At 45.1% G+C, this 21,040-nt stretch overlaps 1 protein-coding gene and 1 long non-coding RNA gene across 5 annotated transcripts in view; one reads left to right on the top strand and one right to left on the bottom strand.

Moving 5' to 3' along the window:
• LOC104649915 (uncharacterized) overlaps window positions 1-21,040 on the top strand; it is a 128,343-nt gene that overhangs the window by 57,341 nt on the left and 49,962 nt on the right. For 2 of the 4 annotated variants that reach the window (XR_012515017.1, XR_012515019.1), the window contains one exon: window positions 2,787-3,003. The exons of the other annotated variants lie outside the window; for them this stretch is intronic. This is a non-coding gene — a long non-coding RNA (uncharacterized LOC104649915). The remainder of the gene's footprint in view (window positions 1-2,786; window positions 3,004-21,040) is intronic. 4 annotated transcript variants of the gene reach the window in all.
• On the bottom strand, window positions 4,778-17,632 carry S100A10 (S100 calcium binding protein A10). The gene is made up of 3 exons (XM_039459866.2): window positions 17,521-17,632; window positions 8,560-8,712; window positions 4,778-5,186 (listed from the first exon to the last, which is right to left on the bottom strand). The coding sequence occupies exons 2-3, from the start codon at window positions 8,689-8,691 to the stop codon at window positions 5,025-5,027; spliced, it is 294 nt and encodes a 97-aa protein (XP_039315800.1). The 5' UTR covers window positions 8,692-8,712; window positions 17,521-17,632; the 3' UTR covers window positions 4,778-5,024.

Genomic DNA, 21,040 nt, shown 5'->3' with positions numbered 1-21,040 from the left:
AAAAGTGGGTTGAATATTCACGGGAACATACTGACTGATTGTCTCCTTTTAGAGGAGGGCCATCTCTTTTTCCCAAAGAAGTAGTAATAACCAAACCTAGGACCTGTAGAGATTTTTATTGAGCAACCTCATCCACAACATATCCTTTATTATTTCCATTTATCATTTCTTTAACACCTCATGCCTGCCCCATCCCACCTACACGAACTTTCTGCCGGGAACACACACCACTTTCGACATGCTGGATTCTACATGGCCTCCTGAGGATTCTCTGTCTTGGACATTCCATCATTACTATGTCCAGGGATGCAGCAGAGAAGAGTGGCTAAAATCTTAGATGGCCTGTCTTCAAATCCTGCCTCCACCTTGGTCAAATCACCTGTAAAGTAGAAACAGTAATAGTACCTACCTCATAGTTGTTGGGAGGGACAAATGAGTTAATTCTGGTAGAGCACTAGAACAGAGCCTGCAATGTAGTGAGAACTCAATTAATGTTAGCTGGATCTAAATCCAAATTGCCTCCTATCTTCAAAGACCAGATAACATCTTATCTCTTACACAAAATCTTCTCTGCCTAGCCTCATCTAACCCACAAAATCTCTTACTCTTTTGAAAGAATAACACAGATAGAGAGACTATCTTGATACCTGGGTTTAAATCTTGAAACAATAAGTGCTGTGGAACTTTGAGGGAGTTTAAGTCTTAGTTTTGTCATCTGTAAAATGGGTATTATAGTGTTACAATACCTTAACAGGGTTAGTATGAGGTCCAAGTAAGATGAATGCTTAAAAATTACTCATACAGGTCCTGACTCATGGTAGACCCTCAATAAATACATATACTCTTTCAAAATATATCATTTAAAATTTTATGGATTGTGAAAGCGCAAGTACATGTAGATGGGCTAGGAAAGAATTGTATAGAAAATTTAGGTGACATAGCACTGTATATAAAGAAAATTAAAATCCTCTCATAACCATCTTTCTGGAGCAACAATTTCCCCAGCCAGTAACTCCTACTCTGGAAACGAAACATAGCTGAGTGTATTCCTTGCTTCTCTCTGTCTCTCTCTCTGTCTCTCTCTGTGCAGGCATGCACTCAAGCAGACATGCATATTTAGAAAAGAAAGGAATACTATTATATACCAGTTTTGCAGTCTGCTTTACTTTTACATAGACATTTCTCCATCTCATTGAATATTTTTCAAAGTGATTTTGATGGGCCATATAGCATTCCATGTACATCTGAACAATCTAAACATAACTTGTTTAACCATGACCCTATTGCCCTGTTGTTGGACACTGAGGTTTTCTTTAGGTTTTAGCTATTCTAAATAATGCTGCATCAAATATCTTTGTATATGAATATCGTAAGTATCTTTGATTACTTTGCCAAGAGAAATTCTTAGGAATAGAAATACTGGGTCAAAAAAAACACACACATTAAAGGATGCAGGTACATATTGCCAACTTTTGCCTTACTGAAAGGTTGTATAAATTACATACCTATCAACAGTGACCAGAGGTGCCCATCACATGTCACCCTTGCCAGTGCTCTGTTGTGTTGTTAGTTAACTTTTTGTCTGCTTTATCTATTATTATTGTTGTTATCTATTTTGTCTGCTTTATCTATCTATCTATTGCTGTTGCCCAGGCTGGAGTGCAATGGCACGATCTTGGCTCACCGCAACCTCTGCCTCTTTGGTTCAAGTGATTCCCCTGCCTCAGCCTCCTGAGTAGCTGGGATTACAGGCATGTGCCACCATGCCCGGCTAATTTTTGTATTTTTAGTAGAGATGGGGTTTCTCCATGTTGGTCAGGCTGGTCTGGAACTCCTGACCTCCGGTGATCTGCTCGCCTCGGCCTCCCAAAGTGCTGGGATTAGATGGGAGCCACAGCATCCATCTGCTTTATCTATTGTCTTTCAGTCTAGATTGTAATCTTCTTGAGCAGGCACCTTGGCCATCTGCTCCTTTGTACCTGCCTTTATACAGAACATTGCTTGGTGCCATTCACATGGTGGCCCTTATCAGTATTTGCCAAGTGAATTGATTTCTATTTACAACTATTCCTGTGGGGTTAAGAGCTGGAGAAGGGACTTGAACAGTCACTTTCAAATTGGTCAGATTTGAAATAGAGAGGTTTGTAGGCTTGTCCTTGGTCTCCTAGTGAGATAGGTTAGGTAGAAAAGTATTAAATCACAGGTAGTTGACTGCTGTTCAGGGGACTTGGACAAGGCAGTAGGTGCAAGAGAGAAAAATGATCTGTTTTTCAGGGTCAGCTCTGCAGCATGTTTGAAACTGACTTTCTGCACTGCTGTTCATTCTTCCTTCATAACTGGGTGTGGGGAGGGGTGGGATCTACTTTTTACAACTCAGCCATGTAGCAGAATGAATGGAATTTTCCAGATGGTTCCTCTTGATGACTGTTGGCATAATGGCAGCTTTGCCCCCTGGGAGTCATTGGGCTGCAATCCCTGAAGCCTAGACAGCAGTTTCAGCAGGTCAGATTGTGGGATCTCTGTGTTTTTGTTGGCACAAAGAGCCACATGGGATTTTAAGCCATAAATACCATTTTTATTTTCCCCATACAGCTCCCTACTAAATGCTTTGAGCAATGAGGCCAAAGTGAGGAAAGTGTCATAACCCTTCTCTTCAACACACATATAAATCCATTCCAAATATAGATTCTCCTGCCTCAGTCTTCTGAGTAGCTGGGACTACAAGCATGCGCCACCATGCCCAGCTTAGTTTGTGTTTTTAGTGGAGTTTCTCCATGTGTTTTTAGGTTTCTCTATGTTGGTCAAGCTGGTCTGGAACTCCTAACCTCAGGTGATCTGCCCGCCTCAGCCTCCCAAAGTACTGAGATTATAGGCGTGAGCCACTGCACCCGCCGTCTGCTTTACCTGTTATCTTTCAATTCCTTGGCACTGGGCACCGTTCTGAATGAGAGTCTGGGGTAATCTGCTGGGAACAACACATTGCTTCAGAATTTTTCTGTGAAGGTGAGTTGATGCTTCCTTTCTCCTACCCTGAGAGCCCCTCTCCTCCTGGGATAATTCTGTTTTTGTTTTCAGGCAAGAGGCTCTTAGAGTGTGAAAGGTTGCTGCGGATTTCAGGACATATGAGCGCATAATAATATCTCCCTCTTATAATTTTCCCTGCCCATTTGTGAGTTGACCACTAATCTTCATAATACCCAGTAAACACAGTTGCCCAGGAGGCAGGTAAATTAAAGGGGTGAATCTGGGCTGACACAAATTCTCATGAACATGAAATTGTTTGCCTTACTGTGATGGGCCGGTTTGTTTTTTTCTTGTCTCTGTATCTATCACAGATGTTACCTTCCAGAGCCTCCTTTGCTTAGAGCCCCGATTTCTTTAATCTCCAGGTTGGAAGACTTCACGTGGGATTAGGAATTGTCACTGTGGTACAATCAGCTGCTAGTGTGCAAAGGTTGGAAAATGTTAGAACTTTATTTTCCAGAGTCTCTTGCAGTTAGGAATTTGTGGTTGAGGCTCTGCCGGTTAGATGCACTTTGTTGAGACTTGGATATGAGAGCCGAGCCATGTGTGGAGAGAGGGAGGGCAGTGGGGATGTGCATTTGCTTGTGCAGACTGCCACAGTTGTGTGGTTCTGGAGCAGCCAGCTGTGGCAATGGCTCCTCATTCAGCAGGCAGCTTCCTGAGCCAGCAGCTCCTTGGTGGCCCAGTTCTGTAGCATGGATTTGGAAGTCATTCCTGGAGTCAATCTAGAGTCACTTCCTTTAACTAGTCAACTCCCCTCCTTCATTAATACTCCTATAATAAATCCCACTTTGTAAACTTGCTCATATAATGCTTCACCTGTAAAGCTATAATTTGTTTTACATTGTTCTTTTGTTGACTGAGACAAAATAAAATGGTTGGAATGTTTTCCTTGACTTTGATTTTATTACGGACTTCTATCAAAGCCAGTTTTGAACTATCCTGTTCTCTTTTGCATGCTTTTTCTTGTGATTATAGAGAACCTTATGTTGTACTTTTTCCCAGAGTGAGATGGAAGTTTCTCCCAGTTATATTGACATGTCCAATCATAAAAGTAAAGATTCCATCTTCTTTGACCTATTTACTCGGAATAATGCCATGTGCCAATTCATGGAATTCATGTATCACCTCTCCATAAAAGTATAGGGTACTGTATTATTAATAAACATATAGCATGTGATGCACATATACCCTGAACCTTGTAACAGGCACAGAAAAGGGCTGGGAGAAACATTTTGCATTGATTATCTGTTAAGACATCAGTACTGACACTTCATTTTCAACAAAAGTGCACTGCCCTGTATATGAGTCATGCTTACAATATTTCCTGACATCTGGGAGTTGACTTAATAGATGCTAATGTGATGTTATCACTAAGGTGTCAGGCTACCCTCTTCTCCTTTGGTTCTATTTTTGCCCTAGGTTTGCTGACACTTTGCTGTGAAAAATGGATTCAGACGTTGCAGGAATGCAAAGTGCTGGCTAGAAAAGCACTGATTTAACTGGGCAAAACTGTGCCCAGTAATTATAAACTTAGAAAATAGATCCCTTCTCCCAATGCTTTGAGTCCTTCATGTAGACACAGCTACAAGGGCAGAGCAATTAGAGAAGTCAGACTCCAAGCCTGAATGAAGAGTGTTTTCTCATTTTGCCAGTTCTGTGGGAGAGCTCTGCTGTGTGCTGGCTGCCCAAGGGCAAGGTGCCTCTTGGGGAACAAGCATTTCTGAAAGAGCAACAAACATTCTAACTCAAATTCAGAACTAAAAAACAACTTATTTATTGAGGGCAAGGGGATGCAAACAATACAAAAATCAAAAGCTTGTCTGGCATTTAACTTTTCTTTCTCTGCTCGTCAAATGGGAGTTAGATTTTATTTGTACACTTGCTAAGGGTCCTGATCTGCTCATGAAATCCTTATATGGGGGAAGCTGTGGGGCAGATTCCTTAAGTGACCCTTTGGGACAACTCTTATCAGGGCCGGGGGAATTGCTCATTTCTGCCTACTTCTTTCCCTTCTGCTTCATGTGTACTACAAAATAGTCATTGCATGCAATGGTGAGGCCTGCAATCAGGGAAAAGAAGCTCTGGAAGCCCACTTTGCCATCTCTGCACTGGTCCAGGTCCTTCATTATTTTGTCCACAGCCAGAGGGTCTTTTTGATTCTGAAAAAAAAAAAGAAAAAAAGAACAAAGGCTAGAAGTATCAGTCAAAGGTTGCAATGATGAGCTTATTTGATTTGCACTGCTGAGAACTGTGTTCACATCTCCCAATTATTTAAGCTCTTGTTTTAGGTCATAAGTGACCTTTGGGCCGGGCGCGGTGGCTCAAGCCTGTAATCCCAGCACTTTGGGAGGCCGAGGCGGGTGGATCACGAGGTCAAGAGATCGAGACCATCCTGGTCAACATGGTGAAACCCCGTCTCTACTAATGGTGCAAAAAATTAGCTGAGCATGGTGGCGCGTGCCTGTAATCCCAGCTACTCCGGAGGCTGAGGCAGGAGAATTGCCTGAACCCAGGAGGCGGAGGTTGTGGTGAGCCGAGATCGCGCCATTGCACTCCAGCCTGGGTAACAAGAGCGAAACTCCGTCTCAAAAAAAAAAAAAAAAAAAAAAAAAATAAGTGACCTTTGGAGGTCATCTAAATGTATTTTTCTTTTTTTGCCTTGAGGGAGCATTTTAGTAATTTCATATTTAGATTCTGCCTAAGAACCACCCTAAACTTCTCATTTCGTGGTTTAAACTTACATTCTCTTATTAAAATTTTATTCCTAATAGCATGGTCAAATCCCTTAAAAAGAGAACTCCTTATGAAAAGATCTTTATGGTTTAGGGAGTAAGTTTTGGATCATTGTCCTATGGATTTTAAAGAGGTATTAATGATGCCATGGGTTGTTTTAGGTTTGGAGAAGACAGCTCGCATTCTTCTTGGCACAGCTGAGGCCAAGCTAGTGTGGCTTCATATCATATCAGCCGTGTGACGCTGAGTGAACCACACAGCTTAGTGGGCCTTTGCATATCAACTATGAATTGAGGAGGTTGGACTATAATGTTTCTAGAATCCTTCCATTCTTTGAGTTGGTAAGTCTAATGTGATCCTATACTCTTTGCTGGATGTTGTATATTGGATCAGCTTCAAAAGGAGTATGTGTGATGGAGTCTTAAACTCCCCATGACTCTCAGTGCCTGGTAAGAATGTGTGGGACAGCCAGGCACAGTGGCTCAAGCCTGTAATCCCAGCACTTTGGGAGGCTGAGGCGGGTGGATCACGAGGTCAAGAGATCGAGACCATCCTGGTCAACAAGGTGAAACCCCGTCTCTACTAAAAATACAAAAAAATTAGCTGAGCGTGGTGGTGCATGCCTATAATCCCAGCTACTCTGGAGGCTGAGGCAGGAGAATTGCTTGAACCCGGGAGCGGAGGGTGCAGTGAGCCGAGGTCGCGCCGCCATTCACTCCAGCCTGGTGCCTGGTGCCAGAGCAAGACTCTGTCTCAAAAAGAAAAAAAAAAAAAAAAAAGAATGTGTGGGACAGAGATGGGGCAGGCAAGATCCCCTTTGTTTTCATCTTCCTTCCATAGTGACTTCATCATTCCTTTTTGTAGTGATGCTGGTTGGAAGTGGGAGGTTGTGGCTTCTCCTCCATGCCATCAACCACAGAGAGAAATATGGCTTGTTTGAGGTTGTTAAACGGCTCAGGTAAAGGATTTATGAATTCTGATGACTATATTCATGTGTGAGGGAAATTATACTCAGTGTTTCAAGTGTGCTAGGTGTTTCTAAATTGCACTTGGAAATTCCTAAAAGTATATATAGCAGCAGCATTTCTCACATGAGCACTGCAAACTCCTATTCTAGCTAAACCTGCTCTATGCAGCTGTTGATGGGTTTCAGCTAATTCTGGCCTCACCCTCAGCTTCCTGACTGTGGTTGGAATGAGTGAAATCTGGATGACATAAGGGGTCTACTTTAGAAGCAAAATGCTCTGTTAATGCAGTGAGTGTAGGTGTTTCCAGAATTATGACCCTGTGCCTGGAATAAATTACCCTGCTGTGTTCGGTGCTCCACACTACGTATACCTTTTATGTGTCTCATGTCGCAAAGCCTTTAGGAAGAAAAGGTCTGTGTCTTACGTGATATTCACTCTGGCTTCTAACACTCTTAACAAGTGTTTAGTGTACTGAGCACGCCTTTGTCCATAGGATGGGCAGGCTTACAATGAGCACATTTTGTCCTTGCTTGGCTTGAATGATCATAGAAGGTGAAAGTGACCTTTCAGATAATTATGTTTAGCCATCTCTAATTTTACAGGGGAGGAAACTGAGGACTAGGGAGCTGATGCAACCTGCTCATTTTTAGTGAAGGCAGAGCCAGATCTTCTAACTCCTGTTCTGGGGCTGTATCATGGGACTCTACAAAAGCAGAGGACCTGCGTATTCTAGCTCATTCTAGGATAGCATTAGGTAACTGCAGCTCTGAGAGAGTAGTTAGGCTATTTATATCTATTTATTTAACTGATATTGATGACATGCAAATTATAGTATACTAAAAAGCCTCATGTTTATTGATTGCAGGAGTCAGGGGGTTGACTAATGTGCTATTTACCAGGCAGATGACAAGAGGCAGGACCCAACCTTTTACCAGTATCCCCTCTCACCCTTTAGAGGTTAATGCATTATTCAACACCAAGCACAGAAACCATCTTTTTTAGGTGACTACAGTTGTGGCAGGGAAAGAAGGGCTTGAATTTCAGTCTACTATTTTGCCATGAAATGTTTCACCTTTAGTTGAATTCAACAGCCATCTCTCAAGATCCTGCAATGCAAAAGGACAACTATGCCTTGTGGCCCCATGTCCTGAGTGATGTGTCTGAGCTGATGGCAGAGTCCTCTTTTCATCTTCATGCATCTCTCAGTCTGTCAAAGGTGAGGCATAAACTCGAACTGCTCCTGTGTTCTCAGAGCATTATTATATGAAAAGCAGTTATTTCCGGAGTGGTATGTGGCTCCTAATCAGTAGATGACTGACATTGCTCCTTTGTAGTATTAGAAAAAGGAAAAACAATCCCTTTATCTGAAGAGATTTAAGAAGGGAGATTTATGTTGTTTAAAATGGAATGTGACCAGGATGTGGCATCTCCCACCACCAGGTTTTTGGACTTGAGGCCAGCCATTTCTAGTTGACCACTCTTTTGTGAAAAGCCTTCTTTCTCCCGACTCTGTCCCCCACATCATCACAATCGACACAGATAACCAGATGGAATTTTCCAACAAACAGCTTATATTGTGGTTATTTGTATGTAGTCTTATTTCACCTGCAGACTAAGCTCCTTGAAGATCAGGGCTGTGTCTCTGTCACTTTCTGTTTCCCCAGCAGTATCGTACAAATAGCAAGTACTAAATACTATGTAATGAATGAATGAAAACACATTTCAAGTAGTGACCTCAACAGGGAAGGGATGGAAACAAGAAGGAAAAGGAAGCAGGGCCGAGAAGCATTGATTTTTATGTCTGGCTCTTTGTAAGCCTTTGAACACTTACTTCCAAAAATCCGGGGAACTCCTTTTCCATGAGTACTCTCAGGTCCTCCTTTGTTAAGTAGCCTTTATCCCCAGCAAATTTGTGAAATGTAAACATCATGGTTTCCATGGCATGTTCCATTTGAGATGGCATTTTGGTGTGGTCTGTTGAAGCCTATTAGAGGATGTAAAGAAACAAGGTTTACATTAACTTTTTTTTTTTTTTTTTTTGAGACAGAGTCTTGCTCTGTTGCCCAGGCTAGAGTGCACTGCCACAATTTTGGCTCACTGCAACCTCTGCCTCCTAGGTTGGGGTGATTCTCTTACCTCAGCCTCCTGAATAGCTGGGATTACAGGGATGTACCACCATGCTTGGGTAATTTGTGCATTTTTAGTAGAGACAGGGTTTCACCATGTTGGTCAGGCTGGTCTCAAACTCCTGACCTTGAGATCTGCCCACCTCAGTCTCCCAAAGTGCTGGGATTACAGGTGTGAGCCACTGTGCCTGGCCAACTTTTTTTTTTTTTTTTTGACAGATGTTATGAATGAATTTTTTTTGACTGAAAGATAAAATTGCATGTATTTAATGTGCACAACATGATGTTTTGAAGTATATATACATCGTGGGATGAATGAATCTAGCTAATTAACATACGCATTACCTCACATACTTAGCACTTTTGTGGTAAGAACACTTAGCCACTCTTATTATTAGTCAAGAATACAATAAGTTGTTATTAACTATAGTCATATTGTTGTAAATACCTCTCTTTTTTTTTTTTTTTTTTTTTTGAGACGGAGTTTCACTCTTGTTACCCAGGCTGGAGTGCAATGGCGCGATCTCGGCTCACCGCAACCTCTGCCTCCTGGGTTCAAGCAATTCTCCTGCCTCAGCCTCCTAGTAGCTGGGACTACAGGCATGCACCACCATGCCCGGCTAATTTTTGTATTTTTAGTAGAGACGGGGTTTCACCTTGTTGACCAAGATGGTCTCGATCTCTTGACCTCGTGATCCACCCGCCTCGGCCTCCCAAAGTGCTGGGATTATAGGCGTGAGCCACCGCGCCCGGCCGTAAATACCTCTCTTAAACTATTCCTTGTAATTGAAATTTTGTATCTTTTGACTAAACATCACTCCAGTGCAATCACCCCAGCCCATTCTATTCTTTAGTTCTCTAAAATTAACTATTTAAGATTCCATATATGAGTGAGGTCATCTGGTATCTGTCTTTCTGTGCTTGGCTTATTTCATTAAGCATAACATCCTCCAGGTTCATCTGTGTAGGTTTACATTAACTTTAAGACACATGTACCGCCAGCCTTTGTAGAATAATTGGAAGGAATGGAGATGAGATCATCCATTTGGTCCTCCCCAGCTTTAAAATTCAGTTAATCTAAGAACCAGTCCACTCCAGTTTTTGGGTCTCTTGTTGGTAGAAATAGACACCTTAGGTACTGGTGCTGTAAATGAACTGTTTATCTAACTCCAGCTAATTCGCATAAATAACCTAATGAAGAAGAGAAACTCTAATTATTCAGAAAAGCAAGATCAATGTTTACATCCCCCACCACTTTTTTTTTTGAGATGGAGTTTCGCTCTTGTCGCCCAGGCTGGAGTACAGTGGCTCACTGCAACCTCTGCCTCCTGGGTTCAAACGATTCTCCTGCCTCAGCCTCCTAAGTAGCTGGGATTACAAGCATCTACTACCACACCTGGCTAGTTTTTTTGTATTTTTAGCAGAGATGGGGTTTCGCCATCTTGGGCAGGCTGGTCTCAAACTCCTGACCTCAGGTGATCCGCCTCCCAAAGTGCTGGGATTACAAGCATGAGCCACCATGCCCAGCCCAGTGTTCCTCTTTTTTTTTTTTTGAGACGGAGTTTCGCTCTTGTTACCCAGGCTGGAGTGCAATGGCGCGATCTCGGCTCACCGCAACCTCCGCCTCCTGGGTTCAGGCAATTCTCCTGCCTCAGCCTCCTGAGTAGCTGGGATTACAGGCACGCGCCACCACGCCCAGCTAATTTTTTGTATTTTTAGTAGAGACGGTGTTTCACCATGTTGACCAGGATGGTCTCGATCTCTCGACCTCGTGATCCACCCGCCTCGGCCTCCCAAAGTGCTAGGATTACAGGCTTGAGCCACCGCGCCCAGCCAGTGTTCCTCTTTTTAACTGACAAAGCACCCACTGAAAGAACAGATATTTCATAATTTCTCTTTGTACTAGTATATGAGATTCTTAGATATGGCTGATACTAACAATCCACACAGTCAAGGCTGGTAAATATGAAAACTTCAACTTTCTAAGCTTAACGTGGTAACTTGGTTCAGTCTGATTCTAGGGTTTAGAAATCTGCTTACAAGGGAATTTACCTGCTGGGTATGTATGTATTCTTTACTAAAGTTCTGAACTTGTTATTTATTGCAATAAAGACAGTTGCATCTCTGGCAGTAAAATGCAGTTGCTCTACCCAAATAAAAACTACTCAAAGTCCATTGTCAGCTGGGCGCGGTGGCTCAAGCCTGTAATCCCAGCACTTTGGGAGGCCGAGGCGGGTGGATCACGAGGTCGAGAGATCGAGACCATCCTGGTCAACATGGTGAAACCCCGTCTCTACTAAAAATACAAAAACTAGCTGGGCGTGGTGGCGCGTGCCTGTAATCCCAGCTACTTAGGAGGCTGAGGCAGGAGAATTGCCTGAGCCCAGGAGGCGGAGGTTGCGGTGAGCCGAGATCGCGCCATTGCACTCCAGCCTGGGTAACAAGAGCGAAACTCCGTCTCGAAAAAAAAAAAAAAAAAAAAAAAAAAAAAAAAGTCCATTGTCTAGTTCATTTGAGAAGCAACAGGTTAATAGTATAAGCTAACTCATGGGAGGACCTCATATGTTTTTAGTTGCACTAGACAGATGAGCTGCTCTCAGTCTGGGACATAGTGGGGGAGCAAGTGCTTTCATCATAAAGTGTTTATAAAAAAGGAAAGGAAACATGTCAGATCATTACATTTAGGTATAATGAACTAGGGTTGTATGTCTCATCAAGACCCAGCACTTGATACTTAATAGAACCTCAGTGAATTTTGGCTTAATTGAAGGAATCGTTTGGTCAGAACAGCGAAGCTTTGGCTAATATCACCTAAAATCACTACTGGATAGGAAACAGGTGAACTTGAATGGAGACTGTAATATGGCACTAAAAAATAAAAATAAAAATAAATAAATCATAAGAATAGGCTGTGAAGCATAGATGGAAGGGCTGGCAACTTCCTCTGCTGAAGAGCTCTAACAGGAACCTGAGACATGCTTTGGTCTGATTCCTGTCTCTTAGAGATGCCTGTTCAACACTGATCCTTGAATGCTATCTTTTACAGAGGAGAAGGTGGAGTTGGTAAACATGAGGATTGAGCAATTACATTTAAGAAATGTAAATTCTACCCCTTAATCTCCAGAAAAGTATGGGAACCAGCAGACCAAAGAATGCTATTCTAGAGAATGCTTTAAGTCAGAATCTGGCATGATTAATCTGGAAGGCAGTTAGTTATCTTGCCGAGAGCTGCACATTAATGCCTCAAGGTCGGCTGTAAGATGAATTCCAGGGGAACCACACCCTTTTCCTTCTCTTCAGACGCAGTTCTGGCTCATTCCCCATCCCTCATATGGGTTTCAGATGGCAGTGGGTTTACAGAGAGTCTGCCTTGCCTGGATTGGTACTCCAAGTCCAGCAATTTAAGATAACTGAACCGGGCCAGTCACCTGTGGGAGAAGGACGTGGGATCCCACCCCAGTTCTGAAATAACTCAGGAAAGGAGTCAGACACCACAGAGGTTTAAAAATACCTGTACTCAAGTTCAGAGCAGCAGAGCATCTCAGGATCAATTCCCAGAGAACCCAGAAATTGGAACTGGGTGGGGCACCTAGTTTACTTCCTTCAGGGGACAGGGCAGAAGGAAAGTGCACTGCAAAGCCGCAGAATTAAGAAAGGGAATGTAACAGGGTAAGGACCTCTAAATTTTAAAAAGGGTAATTTAGGGGCCAGGCATGGTGGCTTATGCCTGTAATCTCAGCACTTTTGGAGGTCGAGGTGGGCGGATCACAAGGTCAGGAGATCAAGACCATCCTGGCTAACATGGTGAAACCCGGTCCCTACTAAAAATACAAAAAGTTAGCCAGGCATGGTGGCATGCGCCTGTAGTCCCAGCTACTCAGGAGGCTGAGGCAGGAGAATCAGTTTAACCTGGGAGGCAGAGGTTGCAGTGAGCTGAGATCGCACTACTGCACTCCAGCCTGGATGACAGAGTGAGACTCTGAAAAAAAAAAAAAAAAAAAAAAAAAGGCTAATTTAGGACCTCCTAAGAAATACAAGTTGTCTGCTCAGGAAATCCTGGCCACCCTTGAATATCTTCTTCAGGAGAACAAGGTGAGTCTAACTCACACTGCATGAGGGTTCAGGTCTGATGTCGCTCAACCCCACGCCTCTCTTGCCCACAGCCATTATAAAGTGATGGAGCTTTCCTCTCTGAAGTTACATCCTTGCCCCACTGGGTTCTCCCTTTCCCTTCTCCCCCAGTGGTTTTACCCAGTGGATGGATTGTGAATATTGCAGCCAGCTGACTCCCTATCTGTCCAGTAGACCTTCTCCAATAAGGATACAGAGCAGGGGCCAGCCAGGAGGTGAAAATAGCATTGAAAACTAGGGGAGAAGCCCTTGTCTCTTCAGTAACCAGTGCCCCAAAGGGCACTCGCCAGAGAAGGAACTCTGTTTTGAAGAAGGAGCTGCACACTGGCTTTAAATTAAGATAGAAGAAAGGGGAAAATGTTATTAAAACTCTGTTCTCTTGGCTAGAGGATGAATCACGTGGCTCTTGTCGGAGTGCAGTCACTGGTTGCCCCACTGAGTCAGCCCTGCCTGGCCCTCTGTTCTTGGGTGGGGCTTGCCTGGGCAGGGCTGACTGCAGCACTGACTGTTAGCTGTTGAAACTGAAGTTCTTCAGGGACTTTAATCTGGCATTTCCTCCCTCACCTAGCCACTCTGCAAGCTCTGTTCAGATGTGGGCTTCATGCATCCTGGTTAGACACACTTTGACAGGAGGGCTTTGGGGCTGAGGCTGAGAGGCAGCAGTGCATTCTCTATCCCTAATAACTTGCTCTTATACCTGAAACATTCCATTCCATTTAATTGTTTACTTGTCAGTCTGAGATTTAAGCTCCTTTTGACCAAGAACTACAAATTATTCTGCTTTTATTCGTGGAGCACTATAACTGTTAGGTGCATAAATGAACCACACACGCCCTTGAGTAGTAGCTGAGGTGCAAGTGTGATTACCTAGAACTAGGCTGAAAACCTTGTAGCTCAGAGCTCAGGAGGACAATGTGAGCTGGGAAGGGCCAGGAAAGGGGCCCCAAAAGAGTTCAACTATGAATGGAACAGTAGAGTACACAGGAGTACACATTCCATACACACAAGGAAAAATATGTGTCCTGCTAAACAGGTCTGGTCAGAATGACATGACTTTGCTCCTTCTCTTCAAACACTTGGCTGTTTTCTCATGTTTTCATTCATCGCATCTTCTACTTTATGCTTTTCTAGTGTTGCCATCTCACTGCTGAGCATCACAGGATGTAACAGCCTCGCTGTCCACTCACCTTTTATTGAATTATTCTATTCTGATGCCTATACATGCCCACTTGCCTGCCTGAGCAACAGGTCTTAAGAAGGGGGGCTGAGATGTCTTTCTCTCTACAGTTTTCGCTATCGAAAACAATTCTGGACTCCACAAATTTAGTTACCATAGGAGGAAATCAATTTTCCATTTTTGGTTCTCCTACTCTGAGCATCCACTGTGAATGTCCCAGACATGGCGTTAGGCATGAGGGTGTTCACACACACATACACTCACACACATACACACTCACACACACGCAGATACACATGTTCTCTCCATGGTGCTTGCCTCTGAGGAATTAACCAGCTAGTAGAAACTACTTAAGCATCTAGCATGAATTCTGGTTATTTGTGTTTCTGTTTCTTTCCTCACCAGATTGCAGGTTTCTTGAGCAGGGTCCCAGTAGCCAGTGCTCGAGCCCTCATAGAGCCTGCTCGATTAATTTGTAAGAAATCGATAATAATGTGTTTTGGTTGTCCTGAGAGTAGCAGAGAAGCAGGAGTCCTCCTCAGAAAAGTGTCTGCTCCTGAACAATCTCAAATGTTTGCTCTGGACCTCTGCCCAGATCCCAGCTGCAGTTTCAAAGAGGACACTTCTGAAGAGTGAGAGTCAGACTTGCTTTGCTTCTCTGTATCTTGTCCATACCCTAGTTTTCTTACAGCCCACCCAGAAAATAAACGGCAGGGTGTCAGTAAAAACAAACATCTGTTATTTAAAATATGTTGAGATTTCCTTCCTTTTGCTTTAGAAATTTTGGATTTTTTTTTTTTTTAATTGAACCCAGAAGGCATTCTTGAATTTGATCTCTGAAGGGAATTCAGAAAAAATGAGTTGAAACAATGGATCTGGATCCAGGCTGTCTCTCTCACCTCTTACCAAATAAAACTTGCCCACTAAAGAGTTGGGCAGCAAAGGAAAGTTTCAGATGCAATTCAATAGGAAGAAAGAACTGTGAAGAAACCTCCTCCAATCTAACCAAGTGCATCCATTTTTCCTTAAAGAATGCTCAGGCATCAGCCTAATCAGCCAACACAGCTATTGTGACAACTGCTATTTAATCTTTTGGTAGGGTGGGTGGTACTTATTTAGTAAAGGAATAGAAAGTTCTGAAAATTGTTTAAAAGAAGTAAATTCTTTTTGCTTGTGATGTGAGATTCTTAAATTTGTTGAGTCCCCAGAAAAATGAGAAACTTAAGATGTTAAAATTTTAGTCCAGCTTTCTCAGCACTTTGCTAATTTATACATTATAACCCTGAAAGAATTCCATTGTTTCTCTCAACTTTATGCTTTAAAAGACTGGACTGTGTCCAAGGGTATATCAAGTGGGCTGTGCTCTACAAAAGACACATTTTTTTGAACTGTCAGTAGAAAGCAGGAGGTACACAGTCTTAGCTCCACCCAGTCCAGGCCTGACCCCACTGGAGTGGCTGCTTAGGAGGCTGGCAAGAGGCCGGCTCACTGGAGGAAAGGGGCCTATTTGGTGTGTCCGAGAAAAGCTAGGAAGAGCATCACCTAGAAAGCTGAGTGAGACCCAACAACTGCTTCATGCCCAGTAGACCAAAAACAGATGGCAAGAACTGAAATAAGAAACTCCAAATGGTGGCTCAAGGACCACTGTGGTCAAGGACCACCGTGAACAAACTACCCTCCGGCTGCGAAGGAACAAATACACCATTGGGAAGGGATGATTAAACAGAAACCGGATAGGAATCTGTGGGAGCAGGTCCCGGGAAGAAACTTACAGTGAGTTATATGAACTTATTCCTGCTCCAACCCCTGGCATTGTCTTTTACAATTTGCTGAAACATGTTGGAAACAAAGATCACCGACTGGATGTTTCCATGAGCCTGGTCTCACCTAAAGCACACAAAGTAAAACTCCACTTCTGGAGGCTGAAACTCAAGCCTCTGGGGAAAAATATCCGCAACAACTGCAAAGCTCTTAACGGGAAAGGCTGCCTCCCAAGTAAGGCTGAGCCAGGGTGCCAGGCGCATACTGGCCGATAATGAAGAGCGGTCTTGCCAAGGCCTTGGTTACTGATCTAATTACTGCCCTTACCCACAGTTCAGTCAAGAAACCTCTCCTGCAGACTGGCGGCCAGTCCAGGTGTGACTCACTTCCTCTTGGAAAATGCCCTCTGAGATGGCAGAGTTCCTCTCTTCCTTCAGGGAGTGTTCTGTCCAAACCATCCACGGAGACTATCTGCAACCAGCCACACCCACATGGTCTCACAGCTGAGTCACAGGCCTCAGACCACTAGGAGAATCTTGGAGCCCTCTGCGCTAACCACGCCCTGCAGAAGCTCCCACAGGGACAGAACTGGTTGGGGGCAGAAAGCGTGGTGGGCTTAATGCATCCCAGAGTCTAGCTCAGGGCTCCCCTGTGCTGGCCTGGCTGGGAGCGGTCTGCATTCCACCCCCAGCCAGCAAGGCAGAGCTCCTGGTTTCACTTAGGCAGAGCTAGACTGAGGCTGGACAGGGCAGCAGTGTCCACAGCTAGGGGCAGCGCCATTCCTTCGGCCAAAGCGCAGGTGGTGAACCAAGTACCAATGGTAAGTCTGTCTGTTTCACTGCACCAGGCCAAATTAATCTAGGATTGGAAGATCCTTCATCACAGCCTGCTCTTCCTCCATCTCTTTCTGGTTCCACTTACTTAATTAAGTTAGCTAGGGAACCTCTCAGAAGAGAAACCGCTTCACATCGCCCCTCCCTCCCCCCAGCCAAACTGCTTTAGAAAGAAAACAAGTGGCCCACCCTCCCTCAGCAGGAAGACCCCGCCGAGCTGACAACCGGAAGCCCCAACGTGAAACGCCCGTTTGGCCGAGGGACTAAGGGGTACTCCTTAGGCAGGGACGCCCCCAGCTCCCTACTCGTCCTACCCGCGCTTGCTTGGGCTGCAAACCAAGGTTGGCCCGCGGGCAGAGTTTTCACCAAGAAACACGCCAGCCAGGGCAGGGGCTAGCAGGAGGGGTTCGGCAACCCGAGACAGAGTGGGAAAACAGGAAAGGTGGGAGTAAAGCAAGGCAAACAAAGGGAGGAGGGAGGAGGTCCAGGGGCACCAACACCACAGTCCCCACGTAAAGGACAAGTGTCCCCTCCTCGGTTCGCCTGGGTCTGGGGGAGGTCGCGCTCGGGCCGGGGAGGGGCGCTGCTGGCCTCGTCTGGGTGCGGTCCGGAGCGCTGAGCAGCGGATTCCCCACCGGCCGCTCCCCGTCCAGGCCCCGCGGTGCCCGGGACGCTCCGCGAAGCCAAGTGCGAGGGTTATCCCGGGAGGCAGGTCGGGGGCTGGGGACTATCCGGGAAGGGCACGTGGGCCGGGCGGAGCTCACCTTGGCCAAGGCGCGGCGGACGCTGGGCTAGCTAGACGCGGGGCGGCGAGGCGAGCGCAGCGGGCTGTGAGCCTTGCTTAGTACGTGCGGCGGGTGGGGAGAGGGAGGCGGCGCGGGAGCGGGAGGAGCCTGGCTGGCGCTCGGCCGGGCGCTCCCCAGCCCTGTCTCCTCCCTCTCTTCCTGCCCCCGACTCCCCCGACCCGGGGCGCACGGTCCACGCCCTGCTCTCGCTCCGGGACCCGCCTAGCTGCGGCCTCGCCCGCCCCAGACAGAGCGTTCTTGTAAACTTCTCTTCAGTAGGAACGGTCCTGCTCTCGAATATTTCAGGGCATCCCCACCCTGGGCCTGCCCTTCCTCTCGGGTTTGGTTTTATAAAGTGGGTGACTGTCGAAATCAAAGAACCTGGCTGTCCTGCGGGTGGGGCACGCGGGCGCAGAACCAGAGGTACTGTCTCTGTGGGCACCTACGGGTCTAGGAATTATTTTCTGGATGACCCTGCAGGGAGTGGCACGTGGAGCCCTATCGACCTCAGAGGCACTAGGGCTTGGTTGTTCTCAGATTAGTCCTAGGAGGTCCATCCGTGGGTCTCGGCCGCCTGCGCCGGTGGGGCAGGGGGGTGGGGGGCAGCACCTCCCCAGCAGCCGGGCTCCCCGCCCTGCCGGGCCCTCTAGGTGCCAAAGGGAGGGTGTGGTTTGGCTTGTCAGCACCCAGGGGCGTCACAAACCCTCGGTTGAACAGGGGATTTACTGCTCTTTATGTGGCTTCACTTGACCAATAGTTCAGTTTCAGTGTGGCTAATGTTAAAAACTGGCTGGGCGTGGTGGCTCACGCCTATAATCCCAACACTTTGGGAGGCCAAGGGCGGGCAGATCACTTGAGGTCGGAGTTCGAGACTAGCCTGGCCAAAATGGTGAAACCTCGTCTCTACTGTACAAAAAATAGTCGGGAAAGGTGGTGCGCTCCTGTTATCCCAGGAGACTGAGACGTGAGAATCGCTTGAATCCGAGACGGATGTTGCAGTCAGCCGAGATCACGCCACTTAACTCCAGCCTGGGCGTCAGAGTGAGACTGTGTCTCAAAAAAAAAAAAAAAGTTAAAACTAAGTTTCCAAGGCATTATGCTGTGGTCCTTAAAAGTCCTTTAGAAGAATTTTCTGGAATAAATTTAGAGAAAATCAAAGTGTTTCCTAGGGGGTGCTTACCTACTCCTCGCCCCTCCCCCGCCTCCTTTTATTTGATTTGTGACTTAGGGTTAAATACATACTACTAGCAGCTGTTGGTGGAAAAGAGCCCAGTCCCAAACTCTGGGGTTTTCCTTTGTTCCCAGGGGAGGCCTTGGAAGGAATGAGTGATCCCAAAGGAATGAGCAGACTCGGGGAATCCTCCAAGTGCCACCTCTGACTAATCTTGACTGTTGCCAGGAAAACCTAACTTGGATTTCAGCTATTGCTTTCCCTGCAGCCCTGGTGCTGACTATTCAAGTGGACAGCTCTTCAAGATCTTCCTATGTACAGTTCTTCCCAGTCCCCAGGTCACAGTCGTCAGTGGAGGAAATCTTGGATCCCTTTTGTCACAGGGATTGGAATGCGACTGGGTTGGGAATAGGCATGCCTGGGTTTGCATACCCCTACTCATCTGATTTCTTCATCTAGTCCACAGACCTTAGGAGTGCTTTAGTGTATGCGCATAGGCCTGGGAATTCAGGGATTAAGGAATCAGTCTGTTCCTTCGAAGAGCTTGGGAGTTAGATAAGCAAACGATGTAAATCTAGCGTGCTTAGTGAATGGTAGAGGATACTATCAGATACTAGAACACTGAGGAGGGGCATTCAAGTCCCCTTGGAGTGGTCAGAGAATAATTCCTGCAGGACACAACATTGGGTAGAAATTAAAAAATAATAACACTTATTCGAACTTTTAAATCTGTACAAAGATTCTATTCTTAGAAGGCTTGGAAAATATATGAATGCATAAAATGTGATTTATAAATACATGAACCAAAGGTAAACATTTTCATATTTCTTTCTAGTCTTTTTATGTATATATGACAAATACTTACATAATTATGATCATACTGGTTATAAAATTCAGTACAGTCATTCACTGCATAACAATGTTTGAGCCAACAATGGATTGTGTATACAGCAGTGGTCCCTTAAGATTATAATAGAGCTAAAAAATTCCTTTTGCCTAGTGACCTTGCAGCTGTCTAACGCAATACTTTACTCATGTGTTTGTGGTGATGCTGGCGTAAACTAACTACTGGGCTGCCAGTTGTATGACAATACAGCACATACCGTTTGTGTGTAGTAAACAATACTTGAGCATGGTAATAAATGACTACGTTACTGCTTCACGGATTTACTATACTATACTTTTCATCATTATTTTAGAGTGTACTCCTACATATTAAAAAAGACAGTAGGCCGGGCGCGGTGGCTCAAGCCTGTAATCCCAGCACTTTGGGAGGCCGAGGCGGGTGGATCACGAGGTCAAGAGATCGAGACCATCCTGGTCCACATGGTGAAACCCCGTCTCTACTAAAAATACAAAAAATTAGCTGGGCATGGTGGCGTGTGCCTGTAATCCCAGCTAGTCAGGAGGCCGAGGCAGGAGAATTGCCTGAACCCGGGAGGCAGAGGTTGCGGTGAGCCGAGATCGCGCCATTGCACTCCAGCCTGGGTAACAAGAGCGAAACTCCGTCTCAAACAAACAAACAAAAAAACAAAACAAACAAACAAACAAACAAAAACAGTAAAACTTTTTAAAAAAGTTTTAAAAACAGCCTCAAGCAGCTCTTTCAGGAGGTTTTCCAGAAGAAGGCATTGTTACCATAGGAGATGTGTGTTATTGCCCTGAAGGACTTTCAGTGGGACAAGATGTAGAAGTGAAAGACAGTGATATTGACAATCCTAACCCTGTGCAGACCTAGGCTAATATGTGTGTTGGTGTCTTAGTTTGTGTGTGTGTGTGTGTGTGTGTGTGTGTGTGTGTGTGTGTGTGTGTCTTAGTTTTAAACAAAAAACTTAAAAAGTAAAATAAATAATTTGAAAAATAGAAAATATAAAGAAAATATTTTCTACAGCTGTACAATGTGTGCTTTGGGCTAGGTGTTATTACAAAAGAGTCAAACATTTAAAGAATTTACAAGTTTATAACATATATTTACAGTAATCTAAGGTTAATTTATTATTATTATTTTGGTTTTTGTTTGAGACAGGCGCTCCCTCTGTCACCCAGGCTAGGGCGTAGTGGTGTGATATCGGGCTCACTGCAACCTCCAACTCCCGGGTTCAAGCACTTCTTGTCCCTCAGCCACTCGAGTAGCTGGGATTACAGTCACGTGCCACAATGCCTGGCTAATTTTTGTATGTTTAGTAGAGGCGGGGTTTCACCATGTTGGTCAGGCTGGTGTTGAACTCTTGGCCTCATGTGATCCACCGGTCCTGGCTTCCCAAAGTGCTGGGATTACAGGCATGAGCCACTGCATCCGACCAGGTTAATTTATTATTGATAAAGAAA

The sequence above is a fragment of the Saimiri boliviensis genome, chromosome 19, assembly GCF_048565385.1.
Source record: "Saimiri boliviensis isolate mSaiBol1 chromosome 19, mSaiBol1.pri, whole genome shotgun sequence".
In the NCBI taxonomy this organism is placed as follows: Eukaryota; Metazoa; Chordata; class Mammalia; order Primates; family Cebidae; genus Saimiri; species Saimiri boliviensis.
This window is presented reverse-complemented; position numbering and strand designations above follow the sequence as displayed.